Genomic DNA, 14,606 nt, shown 5'->3' with positions numbered 1-14,606 from the left:
CCAGCATGGCATTGGGGAGCACAGGCCACTGGCTGCACAGAGGTGGGAGATCGTTGTGCAGCTCCCAGCCCAGGACATGGACTCAGCAGTGAGGCTGCATCCAACCGTGACACAGCGCAATGACTGGGCCTGCCCCAGAAACACCCCAGGGCCCCGCCCCTCCATACCAGGTACACCAGGTGTGGGCAGGCAGGTTCAGCAAGGCAGGATCCAAATGGGGAGGGGCTTAGTGTGGGGGGATCCAGGTGTGGGTTGAGAAGGTTCTGTGTAGGGAAATCTGCGTATGGGCGGCTCAGTGGAGGATCCGGGTGCTGGGGGGGGGGGGGGGGGCGGGGAGATCTGGATGCACAGGGGCTTGTTGGGGGGTTCTGGGTGCAACAGTAATGGAACTCTGCAGGGGGTCCAGGTGAAAGTCGTTGGGGCTCAGAGGAGCGTGGGGGAGAGTCTGGATGTGGGGGGGCTCAGTGGGTGGTCCAGATGCTGGGGGAGTGGGGCTTAGTGGAGTGGAGACCCAGATCCAGCCGGTTGGGGCTCCGTGGGGTGGGGATCTGGGTGCGGGTGGCTCGTTGGGGTGGTGCAGGAGGTGTGGGATTCTGAGTGCAAGGAGGCGTGAGGCTCAGTGGGTGGGTCTGACTATGAGGGGGTCTGGATGCACGGGAGTTGGGTGGAGGGGGAGCAGCTCCCTGTACAGGGATCCCTCCCCCTGCAGCTGAGGAGTGATGGGTGCAGGAAGTGGGTGGGGGAAGTCTGCAGAGCTTCCTGCATCTGGGGGAGAAATCTGGGGGTGGGTCTGATCCAGCCCCGGATGCCGTGCAGGGGAAGAGGCAGTCCCATCCTCCCCAGCCCAGCCAGGATTAGCAGCTGATACTGGCACAGGGTAGGAGCCACTAGCCGGGTCTTCCCCAGTACTGCCCTCTGCCCCACAATGATTTACCTCTCTGCCGGCTGCCCTGAGCACCTGAAACACACTGCTGGGGAGGTTCGCATGACCGCTCCTGTGGCTTCCTTTTGCTTCCCCGTCAGAAAGTCACGGAAGCAAAGAAATCTGCCGGGGACATAAATTCTGCACATGAGCAGTGGCGCAGAATTCCCCCAGGAATAATTTGTGGAGTGTTTTCTCATCTCAATTAGCTTGTCTATCTACATAGTTTCAGTGCCCATCACTATAATACACCTCTACCTCGATATAACGCTGTCCTCGGGAGCTAAAAAAATCTTACCGTGTTATAGGTGAAACCGCGTTATATTGAACTTGCTTTGATCCACCGGAGTGCACAGTCCCCTCCCCCCCCCCCCCCCCCCCCGGAGCACTGCTTTACTGCGTTATATCCGAATTCGTGTTATATCAGGTGGCGTTATATCGAGGTAGTGGTGTATCTGGAAGCTGAGTCTTAGATTGCTTCCATCCTTTGCTAAGTAGCCTGAAAAAAAGGCACTACAGACCCTTCAAAACGCAAGGAAATCTTGTCCAGTTAGACAACACTCTTTAAATTAGCCAATACTGCCAAGAACTACTGATTTGTTATCAGTAGTTTCCATTTCACATCAAAACTCTTTGTTACAAAGAGAAAATGTGTTCTTCACAAAGTTGAAATTACATATTTAAATTCATATACTACAAATATCCATTAAGTTCTCACCAAAAGATGCGGTTGGTTTCCTGATATTTTCTGCTATTTATATTTAGCAATAATAGATGGGTAATTATACCCTCTTAACGAGAGCTTCCACTGCAAACATCAGTTACTTTAGTCTTCTACATAAAGGTAGTATTACTGGTCAAAGGTATTTTTGTTTAAATATAACAATTATAACACATTTTCTGCACTTATTAATATTTGGGGCCAATTAGCATATTGTTGTATCTTTGCATGCAATACAAATACTGCACTCAATTTACCCCAAAGGCACAATAGCTTCTGCTGGTTAAGTCTAAGAAAGAAGTCTTACATTTAGTTCTAAAAGTGGGGAGGCCTGTGGTTATTCTCATCTCTTTTGGAAGCGAGTTCCTTTAGCCAAGGGCGGCCAAGGCCCCCCATCCCACCTCTTCCTCCTGAGGCCCCACCCCTGGCCAAGCCGGAAGCCGAAGAGGGCTGGGAGCCACAGATCCTCCACCTGCCTGGGGTGGGGGCAGCCAAGAGCAGCCCCTGCCCTGTGTCTCCACCCAGGGCAGGAGGGTCTGCGACTCCCTACAGCTGCCCACGCGGCTCTTACCATGGCTGGGCTGCGGTCCCCCAGCCGGAACTGGGTCCAGGTAAGAGCTGCGCGTGAGTAGCTTTGGGGAGCCGGGGACCCTCCTGCCCTGGATGGCGATGGGGGGGCCCCTGTGGCATGGGGACATGGGCCGGGGGCTGCTCTTGACCCCCCAATCCCGGGCAGGTGGAGGGTCCACCACACAGGTGCCAACTTTCCTTGGCACCGGTGGGAGCTTGTGCCTCCCGGCCCCCAGCATGCTCAGGGGAGGAGGGCAGGAGGCGGAGGTGAGCGGGGGGGGGGGAGCTGCCAGTGGGTACAGAGCACCCACCAATTTTTCCCTGTGGGTGCTCCAGCCCCGGAGCACCCATGGAGTCAGCGCCTATGGTCCACGGTGACCCACAACTGCCTGGGCTCCCCTGGCCTGACTCCAGCAGCCGACCTGGCCGGGGGTGGGTGGCCGGGGCCTTCCGGAAGAAGAGGAGGGGAAGGGGGTGAGGCCCCTGTCGAAAAGTGGAAGGGCCCTGGCCCCATTATTCCCCACCTCTCAACTGCTTCACACTTGGCTGTTCCCCATCTCCTCCTCTAGCTCACCTCCTCACACTAGTCAAGACAAAACAGTCATACTTTAGAACCAAAACTTGACCAGGTTAGCACACTCAAAAGTACAATTGGTTTGTCTTTTAGGTCATGTCTACACTAGCACTTATGTCAGCGAAACTTTTGTCGCTCAGAGGTGTGAAAAAACACCCCCAAGTGACATAACTTTTGCCAGCATAAGTGTTCGTGTGCATAGCGCTATGTCGAAGGGGCACGCTCTCCCACCGACATAACTACCGCCATTCATTGAGATGGTTTTATTATGTTGACGGGAGAGCTATCTTCTGTTGGCATAACGTAGCTATACGAGTGCTCTTACAGTCGCACAGCTGTGCCACCGTAAGCTTGTAAGTGTACACATGGCCTAAGAAGATTTTACTGAGATAGAGCTAGGAAACATGTCTAGTCTGGAATTTAAAGGTGTGATATCATATCAAGGTCACAGGATTTGTCTACACAGGAAAGTAAATTTGAATGTAGGTAGGGAGTGAATTTAAACAGAACAACTATTCCTGATTAATTCCCTATGTGGGCATTCTTATTCTGAAATAGTTTTACTAGTCTTAACCAGGAATAGCTATTCCAGATTAACTCCTTATGTAGACAAACCCTTAAACCAGTGTAAAAGGCTGTGTAGACACTCTTATTTTGGTTTAAACCAGTTTTATTTCAGTTTAGCGTGAACTGATTTAGGGTATGTCTTCACTAGCAGCGCTTTAACGTGGCTGTGTAGTCGCGGCACCAGTGCTGGAAGAGAGCTCTCCCAGCACTGTAAAAAAACCACCCACCTGAGGGGAGTGGCTCCCAGCGCTGGTGCACTGTCTACGCTGCTACTTGACAGCGCTGAAACTTGCAGCACTCAGACGGGTGTTTTTACACACCCAAGTGAGAAAGTTGCAGCACTATAAAGTGGCAGTGTAGACAAGGCCTTAGATTACGCTAAATCAAAATAAACCATTTTTAGGCAGGTCTAAACTACCAGTGCTTTACCAATCAGGGGCGTGTGCAGGAATTTAACTTTGACCCCTTTTGGTGGGGGCACAGAAGCTCCCTGCCCCTCCTTCCCACCCCGGGAGGAGCTCAATCTTCCCTCCTCCACTGGGCCCCGGCAGGAGCTCAATCTTCCTTCCCTCCACCCTGCCCCAACCCCGGCAGGAGCTCGTCGCTTGATCTTCCCTGCCTCCGCGGCCCTAGGGGCAGAGAAGTTCTATGCCCCCGACAATTATTGGGGAGGCGTGCCCCTGCTTGCCCCCACTTGTGCACGTCCCTGTTGCAAATACAGGTATACCTATATAGTATACCAGCAAAGCTCTCCTAGCATTGATGCACCTTATACCAGAAAAACTGTCTGATAGAGTAGACCTTGTTTACACTACAGAGTTTTGTCGACGCAAGTTATGCTGACATACAGCCACTGCTGTAATTAAACCTCTGTACTGATGTAGCTGGCTGTAAGATTGCTCATGCAGACGCTCCCTGCCAATGGGAGAGAGCTCTCCCATCGACATAATTAAACTACCTCCAACGAGTGGCGGTAGCTATGTTGGAGGGAGAGCATCTCCTGCCAACATAGCACTGTCCACACTGGCGCTTCTGTCGGTGTAACTTATGTGGCTCAGAGGGGTGGTTTTTTTCACACCCCTGAGCAAAGTAAGTTATACCCACAAAAGTACTAGGGACATGGCCTAACTGTGCCGCCAAGGGAAATTGACCAGCATAGCTATAATGGAATAACAGCAGGTCAATCTCCCAATTTAGACTGGCGCTAAAACATAAAGACAAATTCTCTATAAGATTAACATCAGAACAGTAGAAAATAATAGGTAGAGAAAACAAACCAAAAACAAACAAGAACACCCAGCAGTTTTAGAATCTCGTCACAATTTTTGCTGCTTTCTACAAATGCTAAGGTTTTTTAATTTAGTCATCTTTTCTATTGTGAAAATACAGCTGTCACGTGAAATGACAAAGAAACCAATCTCCAACCAAATAACTGCAGCCTGGAAAGTGGGAACTTGCCCCCCTCTCACCCCATTCATCGTAATGAGGTATGACCAGCAGGGACTAACAATTTAAATTTTAATATTATGAAGCAGCAGATTTTTTTTTCTTTGTTTTTAATTATTTTTTTTTTAATGCAGCAAGACAAGGCTCATTCAAAATTAAAATTCTGCAGTTAAATCATTAAAAAGTCATGGAATGCAAAAGGTTAACATAGGCAGTCTCATGGTTTCTTCACAGGCTATGCCTTCACTGGCAAAAAGGTGTGTTTTTACAGCAAGATAAATAATGCATATTAGTCCTCTCATTGTAAAAAAACACACCAGAAGAGACAGCCACAAAGGGCTTGACTACACACAGAAGGTACAGTTTAACTTCAACTGGGTCATAAACTAGTTTAGTTAAGCAGATGCAAATCTCTATGTGGACACTCTTAACAGTTTGTCTTGCATCAAATTTATCTTTCCCTACAAGTGATAACTGTTCATAAAGGCCTGTTCAGTTCAGCCCCACTGGTGTTAACAACATTGGGAACCCTAGTGGAGACAGGGCATTGACTGTGGTCACTGTTTTAAGGACTGCAGACCTAATATGAGCAGGGTTAGATGACAGTGCTTAAAATGTGGGCACCCCATATACACCAGGGCCAGATTTTTTTTTAAAACGGTACATTATTTAGGTCCTGAACTCCTTAAAAATCCTGGCCCTACAGCTCTCCAAAAGCTGAACTGTTAGCAGCAATGAAAAGAAACAAAAATTAGGAAAATTTAGTGAATTTTCCTAATTTTTGTTTCTTTTCATTGCTGCTAACAGTTCAGCTTTTGGAGAGCTGTAGGGCCATGATTTTTATATATATAAAAGAACATGGATGGCCTGAGCCAGGGTTTCAAAATCCAGTTCAAAATCCATAGGGCAGTCAGACACTTTCGGCTACACTTCTCTAGTTACAAACTATAGAAATGATGGAGATTTTCAGTTCTCTAGAATTCTGCAACCTGCCCTGGCTTCCTGTCAGGATAATCAATGCATATTTCAGGGGTTCTTGAAATTATTCATGCTCATGAGACCAATTTTTGTAGAAAGGGCAAATTTCATGTTCCCTGTTTATTTTTAGTGAAGTTATGATTAAACATTTTTGGGACATGCTGACATCTTTTCTTTTTTAATCCCTTTTTGCCATTCCAAATTTAAGATGACTTCCAAGGGAAACCAGGCATGGTGAGTAGGGAAGACCACAAGAAGCTGACACATCTTGAAAGTCTGGATCAAATTTTGATTACTGGAAGATCGTAAGTCAAAAGGAAATTAATGTTCTCAGACACAATGTATTCAGAATAATATACCTGATAAAACCAGGGGATAATCCAGACCCCAATTCATATACAATATTTTTTTTTTAAAAACCAAAGAATTAGAGAAAGGAGATTTTTCCATTAATTAAGCCAATATGCATTTAAGAATTCATGTTTTCAGTCTAGTTAGTTGCATTACAGATCACAGATTGCATTGCTGATTTTAAACAAAGAAGTCCAGTTTCCTCCTGTGCTCTGGAATACAGATAAAGTACACTTTTCCTCACTCACCTTTGGATCGAGTGGAGATATCCATCCCCTCCACCACCTCCTGCTCTGCCTTTATTTCCTCTTCAGCCAAGCTACAGGAGTTAGAAAGAAATTTAGAATATATTATTTTTATATTTAGGTTCATGCATAAAAGCTTGAAGTGACACTGTCAAATACTTATGGCCAGAAATCTAAGATAACTTTAAAGGTCCATTCTCAAGTGGAGTATACACTATCTGAACACAGAGGGAATTTATCTTGCCTCTGATACACAGGGTATTTACCCAAATTTCACTCATTAATTTTAATGTGAGTTAGTCTTCCAACATCTATGGGAGATTATTTATATAGCATCATAAATGTGAATGATAGTTGATAGACAAGTAGGTGACAGGGCTCCTGTCCCAAAGAGTTTATAATCTAAGGTCCAAATCCTATAAACTGTATGGACAGACTCCTGCATATGTTAGCACCTCACTAACTTCACAGAGTGAAGAGATCTTTCTCTGCAGAACAGCTTGCAGGATTAGGGCCTAACATGTAATTTTACAGACAAGGATTAAAATTTAGAATTTTAAAATTAGGCTCTACAATCTGAAAAAAATCAATTGTGTAATTCACCTCCATGCAACTCTACCAATAATAGCAATGGCAGGAGATATAGGGTACGTCTTCACTACCCACCGGATCGGCGGGTAGTAATCGATCTATCGGGGATCAATTTATCGCGTCTCGTCTAGACGCGATAAATCGATCCCCAAACGGGCTCCCCGTCGACTCCGGAACTCCACCAGAGCGAGAGGCGGAAGCGGAGTCCACAGGGGAGCCGCGGCCGTCGATCCCGCGCCGTGAGGACCCGAGGTAAATCGATCTAAGATATGTCAACTTCAGCTAAATTATTCTCGTAGCTGAAGTTGCGTATCTTAGATCGATCTCCCCCCCTAGTGTAGACCAGCCCATAGTGTAGACAGAATACAGGTGTTTTTACCACCATGTCATTCATCCCTACCCAGGCACTTCTACAGTATTCAGAGTAAGATTAGATGACAAGGTAGTACATGACAAGGTAGTACAAACACCTCTGACCTGCCTGCATTATAACTTCCACATTGGTATCACTAATGGGGAAATATGGATCTAAATTTTGCCACTTTAGATGAAGCTGTGGAGGGAAGGTAATTAATCAGACCATCCAGTTGCACAAAAAAAAACAGTTACTCACCTTTTTGTAACTGTTGTTCTTCGAGAGGTGTTGTTCATGTCCATTCCAAGCAGGTGTGTGCGCGCCGCGTGCACGCCAGCCGGAAGATTTTACTATAGCAGCGTCCGTAGGGTTGGCTTCGGCACCCCCTGGAGTGGCGCCTCCATGGCGCTGTATATAGGGGCCAGCCGACCCTCCACCCCCTCAGTTCCTTCTTGCCGACACTCCGACAGAGGGGCAGGAGGGTGGGTATTGGAATGGACATGAACACCTCTCGAAGAACAACAGTTACAAAAAGGTGAGTAACCGTTTTTTCTTCTTCGAGTGATTGTTCATGTCCATTCCAAGCAGGTGACTCACAAGCTCGAACCTAGGCGGTGGGGTCGGAGGTCACTGCAGACTGGAGTACTGCGCGGCCAAAGGCTGCATCATCTCTGGCCTGGTGTGTGATGGCATAGTGTGCCGTAAAAGTGTGTATTGAGGACCACGTGGCCGCTCTACAAATTTCCTGCGTCGGGACCTGGGCCAGGAACGCAGCAGAAGAGGCCTGTGCTCTTGTGGAGTGGGCCGTGATAGGCGGGGCTGGTATGTTAGCCCAACTGTAGCATTCCCGGATACAGGTTTTGATTCAAGAGGAGATCCGCTGTGACGAGACCAGGAGCCCCTTCATCCTGTCGGCCACTGCAACAAAAAGTTGGGTTGATTTCCTGAAGGGTCGTGTCCTTTCAACGTAAAACGTGAGAGCCCTGCGAACGTCCAGGGAATACAGCCTACGCTTCTTAGCCGAGGAATGCGGTTTCGGATAGAACACCGGGAGAAAAATGTCTTGCCCCACGTGAAATGGGGAAACCACCTTAGGAAGGAACGCTGGGTGCGGCCTGAGTTGGACCTTGTCTTTGTGGAAGACGGTGTATGTAGGTTCGGATGTCAGTGCTCTGAGTTCCGACACCCTCCAGGCTGATGTGATAGCCACCAAGAACGTGACCTTATATGAAAGATATAACAGCGAGCACGAAGCCAGCGGCTCGAAGGGGGGCCCTGTGAGAACGGACAGGACCAAATTGAGGTCCCAAGCAGGGACAGGTTGACGAATGTGCGGGAACAATCTGTCAAGGCCCTTGAGGAATCGTCCAACGAGTGGGTCCGCAAACACTGAGGTACCCCCCGCTCCAGCGTGGAACGCAGAGATTGCAGCAAGGTGTACTCGAACCGAAGAGAGGGAGAGTCCCAGGTGTCTCAGATGTAGCAAATAGTCCAATATGAGAGGGACCGGGGCGAGCAAGGGAGCCTGACCCCGTTGTGTGGCCCAGAGGGAGAAGCGCTTCCACTTGGCCAAGTACGTGGTCCTTGTTGAGGGCTTCCTGCTACCAAGAAGGACCTGCCTGATCTGATGAGAACATTGCATCTCCACAGGGTTTAGCCATGGAGCATCCAGGCTATGAGGTGGAGCAACTCCAGGTTCGGGTGACGCAGGCGACCCCGATCCTGAGTGATCAAGTCCGGGAGTAGGGGCAACCTGAGGGGCACCCGTATAGACATATGCAGGAGCGACGTGTATCAGTGCTGGCGCGGCCATGCCGGCGCTATCAGGATGACACGAGCATGATCTCTGCGGGCTTTGAGGATTACTCTGTGAACCATAGGAATCGGGGGGGAAGGCGTAAAACAGCCCGTCTGCCCAAGAGAGGAGGAAGACATCCGTTAGAGACCCCGGACTGCGTCCCATGAGGGAGCAGAATTGGCGACACTTCCTGTTCTCTCTGGAGGCGAACAGGTCCACCTGGGGATGACCCCAGAGCCAGAAAATTGAGAGTACTATGTCCCAGTGGATAGACCACTCGTGACCTTGGAACGAGCGGCTGAGGGTGTCTGCAAGCCTGTTCTGCATCCCCGGGAGGTAGGATGCTGTCAGGTGAATTACGTTCTGTACGCAAAAGTCCCATAATGCGAGGGCTTCCCGGCACAGGGGAGAGGAGCGAGCACCACCCTGTTTGTTGCTATAGAACATCGTTGGAGTGTTGTCCGTGAGGACAGAAACGCACCTGCCCGCTAGCTGGGATTTGAAGGCTATGCATGCGAGGCGCACCGCTCGTAATTCCCTGACATTGATGTGTAACGAAAGGTCTTCTCGTGACCAAAGGCCTTGGGTCCTGAGGTCGCCCAGATGTGCACCCCATCCCACATCCGATGTGTCCGTTACCAGGGATAGGGAGGGCTCGGGGCCGAGGAAAGGCACTCCCGCGCAGACCTCCCGCGGATCGAGCCACCCTTGGAGGGAGTCCAACACTGGCCGAGGTAGCGTCACCACTATTCTACGGAATCCCTGACCGGCTGATACACCCCTGCCACCCAGGACTGGAGTGGACGCGGTCTGAGTCTGGCGTGGCTCACCACATAGGTACATGCCGCCATGTGCCCTAGCAACTTGAGGCAATTTCTTGCTGTGGTGGTCGGGTAACGTTGGAGGCAGAGAATAATTTTGGACATAGTCTGGAACCTGGCCTCTGGGAGGTATGCTCTGGCATGTGTCTAGTCCAGAACCGCCCCTATAAATTCGATTCTTTGGGTCGGAGAAAGTGTGGACTTGGCCTCGTTCAGCAAGAGGCCGAGCTCGAGGAAGGTCTGCCTGATGAAGACCACCTGAGCCTCCACCTGTGCCTTGGCACGGCCCTTGATGAGCCAATCGTCCAGGTAGGGAAACACCTGAATACCCTGCTTGCGTAGGAAGGCTGCCACGACTGCCATGCACTTTGTGAAGACCCTTGGGGCTGCTGACAGTCCAAAAGGAAGAACCGTAAACTGTAGATGGGCGTTGCCCACGACAAATCTGAGGTATCGCCTGTGCTGAGCGATTATTGGAATGTGAAAGTATGCGTCCTTTAAGTCGAGGGCGGCATACCAGTCTCCTGGTTCCATGGAAGGTATGATGGAGGACAGGGAGACCATGCGGAACTTGAGCTTCTTTACAAACTTGTTGAGACGCCGCAAGTCCAAAATAGGTCTGAGGCCCCCTTTCGCTTTCGGTATTAGGAAATATCGGGAATAGAAGCCCCTGCCCCTGAGCTCCTGAGGAATCTCCTCTACTGCCCCTGCTGCGAGGAGGGACTGTACTTCCTGAATTAGAAGTTGCTCGTGAGAGAGGTCCCTGAAGAGGGATGGGGAGGGGGGCTGGTGGGGCGGGAGGGAGGAGAACTGGATAGAATATCCCCTTTCTACCGTGCGAAGCACCCAACTGTCCGATGTGATCCGGGCGCACGCACGATAGAAGGGGGACAGACATGACGAAAAGGTAAGATTGGTAGGATCCAGAGTTCTGACCGGTAGGTCGTCCTCGACCGGGCCATCAAATGGTGGTCTAGGCCCCTGTGGAGGTCTTGGTTGGGCAGATGACTGGCCGGAGGGCTGCTGTTGTTGCCTCCTTCTGCCTGTCCTTGCCCTTCTGCGCAATGCGTCCACGCAATTTTGAGGCTGGTACGGCCGTGGGGCCTGTGGCGGCCTGAACTGCCTACGCTGAGTGACCGGGGTGTATAGGCCTAGTGAGCGAAGGGTAGCCCGTGAATCCTTTAGGCTATGTAGCCTCTTATCTGTCTTCTCCGAGAAGAGCATGGGCCCTTCGAAGGGGAGGTCTTGAATTGTCTGTTGGACCTCATGTGGGAGGCTTGAAACTTGAAGCCAGGCTCCCCTCCTCATGACCAGACCAGTCGCCAGCGTGCGTGAGGCTGAATCAGCTGCGTCCAAGGCTGCCTGGAGGGAAGCTCGGGTAATCAATTTTCCCTCTTCGACCAGGGCTGAAAACTCGGTTCGTGATTCCTGGGGAAGGAGATCAGCGAACCTAGACAAAGCCGAGCACGTGTTGTGTCCATACCGGCTCACTATGGCCTGCTGATTGGCTATGCGCAACTGCAGACCCCCTGTCGAATACACCTTTTGCCTGAACAGGTCCAACTTCTTGGCCTCTCTATTTTTTGGCGTAGCTCCCTGGAACCCTTGGCGCTCCCTCTGGTTGGCTGCATCTACTACTAGGGAGTCCGGGGGAGGGTGTGTATAAAGATGTTCATAGCCCTTGGATGGAACAAAATATCACCTCTCAGTCCTGTTAGCCGTGGGGGCTAATGAGGGTGGCGTCTGCCACAAGGTGCGGGTTGTGTCCGCAATGGTCTTTATAAGAGGCAGAGCTACCCTGGATGGACCCGACGGGGTCAGGATGTCCACCACAGGATCAGTATCTACCTCGATCTCCTCCGTTTGGATCAAGAGGCTCTGGGCTGCTCGCGTAAGCAGCTGTTGGAGGATCCTATTGTCCTCCAGAGCAGGTGCCGCTGACGTTCCCGCCACTGCCTCATCCGGCGAGGAAGAGGAGGAGATCCCCTGAAGAGGGCCTTCTTCTATACCCTCCTCCTCTACCAGGGCCTGCGGCACACGGTACTCAGGCTGCGCGGCCGGTGCGGGTTCAGGATGCGGCACCGCGGCCGGTACCAGGGTCGACACCGGACGAGGCATGCTGGGCGGCGCCTGCGGTTTTGGGAGCATGGTCCCTGTCGGTGCCAGTACCTGACTAGGCGGTGCCGTGTCCCGTTGTGGCACACTCCTGTCAGACTGTGGTGCCGGTGGTGGGGGCATTAGCGGCGGGGCCACCGACGTCAAGGAGACCGATGCGGCTCGTGAGCAGGGTCCATACACCTGACCCACTGACTGGTGGTAGGCCCATGGCGCCAAGAACAGCCACTGGGGGGGCGGTTGCCACTGTTGCTGCCACTGCGGCGGGTACGGCTGGGCACTCGCACGCGAGGACGATTGTCTGCTCCTCCATCTATTGGAGTGGTACGAGTCCGCCTCCGAGTCAGAGGTCTCCGAGTACGAGGACATCGGAGGGGCGGTACCCACTGTTGCCGGGGCCTGGTGCCGCCTGCCCGGAGAAAGTTCCCTCTGCGTCGGTGCCGCTGGGGCGGCGCGGTGTGGGGAGTGCGGCGATAGCATTGCCGGTTTGCCCCGAGATTGTAACTGGGGTCGAGCTGTATCCGGAGGTTCTCTCCACCGGTGCGGCAACGCCGGCACCGGGAGGCTCAAGAGGTCTGAGGCAGCCTCAAACACCTCCGGCGTCGATGGGAGGCGCACCTCCTCTATAATGTCCGGGGATCTAGGCCTGTCCGGACTCAACACTACCCTCTCCGGGGCGGGAGTCAACGGGATAGCCGAATGGGTCTGCGGCGTGGCCTGTCCCGCAGCACTCGTGGACGGCGCCGGCCCCTTAGGGTCCTGGCAGGGGGAATGTTCCCTCACCGGACTCTTCTTTTTAACTGGCACTGGCGATGGTGAGCGATGTCGCACCGAGGCCGATTTCTTGTGTGCCGACTCTCTCCGGTGCAGGGGTTTGGAGGCTTTGGCCTCACGACTTATCGCCGGTGCCGGGGCACTGCACACCGAGGATGAAGTGCTGGGTCGGCAGGCCCCGGGTCCAATTGTGGCCGCAGGGCCGCTTCCATTAGGAGGACTTTAAGTCTCTGCTCTCTATCTTTGAGAGTCCTGGGGCAAAATGCCCTGCAGATACTGCACCTGTCTCTTTGGTGGCTCTCCCCGAGGCACCTTAAGCACGAAGAGTGCGGGTCACTCTTCGGCATGAATTTCCCGCACTCGCTGCAGAGTTTGAACCCTGGGGACCCGGGCATGCCCCAGTGGGAGGACGAAAACGTTGGGGAACCCCCCCCAACAGCTATCTATCTAAACTAACACTAAACTAACAAACTAACTATTTACAACTAAGACGGAACACTGCATGATTGCTGAAGAGCAAGCGAAGTTCCAGCTAGCCGTCACCGGCGGTAAGAAGGAACTGAGGGGGTGGAGGGTCGGCTGGCCCCTATATACAGCGCCATGGAGGTGCCACTCCAGGGGGCGCCGAAGCCGACCCAACAGACGCTGCTATAGTAAAATCTTCCGGCTGGCGTGCACGCGGCGCGCACACACCTGCTTGGAATGGACATGAACAATCACTCAAAGAAGAATCTCCAGTTTTGAGATTTGGCTGTTGTGTACAGACAAACCAAGGAAAAATCCTAATAAATACATTTTCAAGATATTGTTGTGCAGCTGAAAGTCAGCAGACTAACACATCATCCAAGATTTTGAAAACTGCTCATTTTAATCCATCTAGCACTGAAAACAATGTTGTATACTACCACCACCATCATGGGTGGTACGTGTGCTTTGCTTTTCTGTAGGAAATGCTGTATTTGTTTTTTCTCTCTCTCTCTCTCTTTTTAATAAGATTAATCTTTTAAAGTGGCCCACCAAATTGGAATAAGAAGCATATTGTATATAATAATGTGAAGATATAATAACAGGTGCTATTTCTGTCACTATTATATTTTTATTATTATATACAATATGCTTCTTATTCCAATTTGGTGGTGGCTTGCCAGTAGGAGAATAAGGTGGTGATCTCTGCTTTCAAAAAGGTTGATCCAGGTTCAAATTTGCTTTGGGCCATGTGAATCTTTAATAGTCTCAGTCAAATTTTCCATGGTCATTTGTCCAGATCACAAAACCTACATACAATTTGGCATAACAGGAAAAAAGAAAGGTAGTGGGGGGCCACTGTAAGTCAAACCTGTCTCCTTCTGTCCACACTAAAATCTCAGCTTGTCTCTCTGATTAGTAGCTACAGTATCTAGACATCAGCTTGATCTTAACGTAAAAATTCTCACCCCCACCTCCAACCCACTCTGCTACCTTCTTTCTCCATCACTGTGGACATCACCACCATCTTGTATGTCACTCAGGCCTGTAATCTGCACATTTTATTCAACTCAGACCTCCCTCTAGGTCATCGCATCCAGGCTATGTCTCAATCTTGACCATTCTTTCTGCCTAATGTCTCTAAAAAAAAGGCCTTTCAATTCCATCCACACAGCTAAAACTCTCATCCAGGCTCTCATCATCTTGCATCTGAATTATTTTAATATCCTTTTCTCAGGCCTCACCAAGTGCAATCTTGCTCATTCATATCCTCAGAATGTTGTTGCAAAGACCATTTTCCTAGCTCGTTGCTT

At 50.7% G+C, this 14,606-nt stretch overlaps 1 protein-coding gene across 1 annotated transcript in view; it reads right to left on the bottom strand.

Annotated features, from left to right (window-relative positions):
- Positions 1–6,444, bottom strand: part of ZMYND8 (zinc finger MYND-type containing 8) — an 83,012-nt gene extending 76,568 nt beyond the window's left edge. The window contains exon 1 of the mRNA XM_065414199.1: positions 6,378–6,444. Coding sequence (XP_065270271.1) covers positions 6,378–6,402 — 25 coding nt within the window. The 5' untranslated portion in view covers positions 6,403–6,444. The remainder of the gene's footprint in view (positions 1–6,377) is intronic.
- Between the last annotated feature and the right edge of the window lie 8,162 nt (positions 6,445–14,606).

Source organism: Emys orbicularis, chromosome 12 (assembly GCF_028017835.1).
Source record: "Emys orbicularis isolate rEmyOrb1 chromosome 12, rEmyOrb1.hap1, whole genome shotgun sequence".
NCBI classification, from domain to species: Eukaryota; Metazoa; Chordata; order Testudines; family Emydidae; genus Emys; species Emys orbicularis.
Note: the sequence above shows the minus strand (reverse complement) of the source record. Positions and strands in the feature narration are given on the sequence as shown.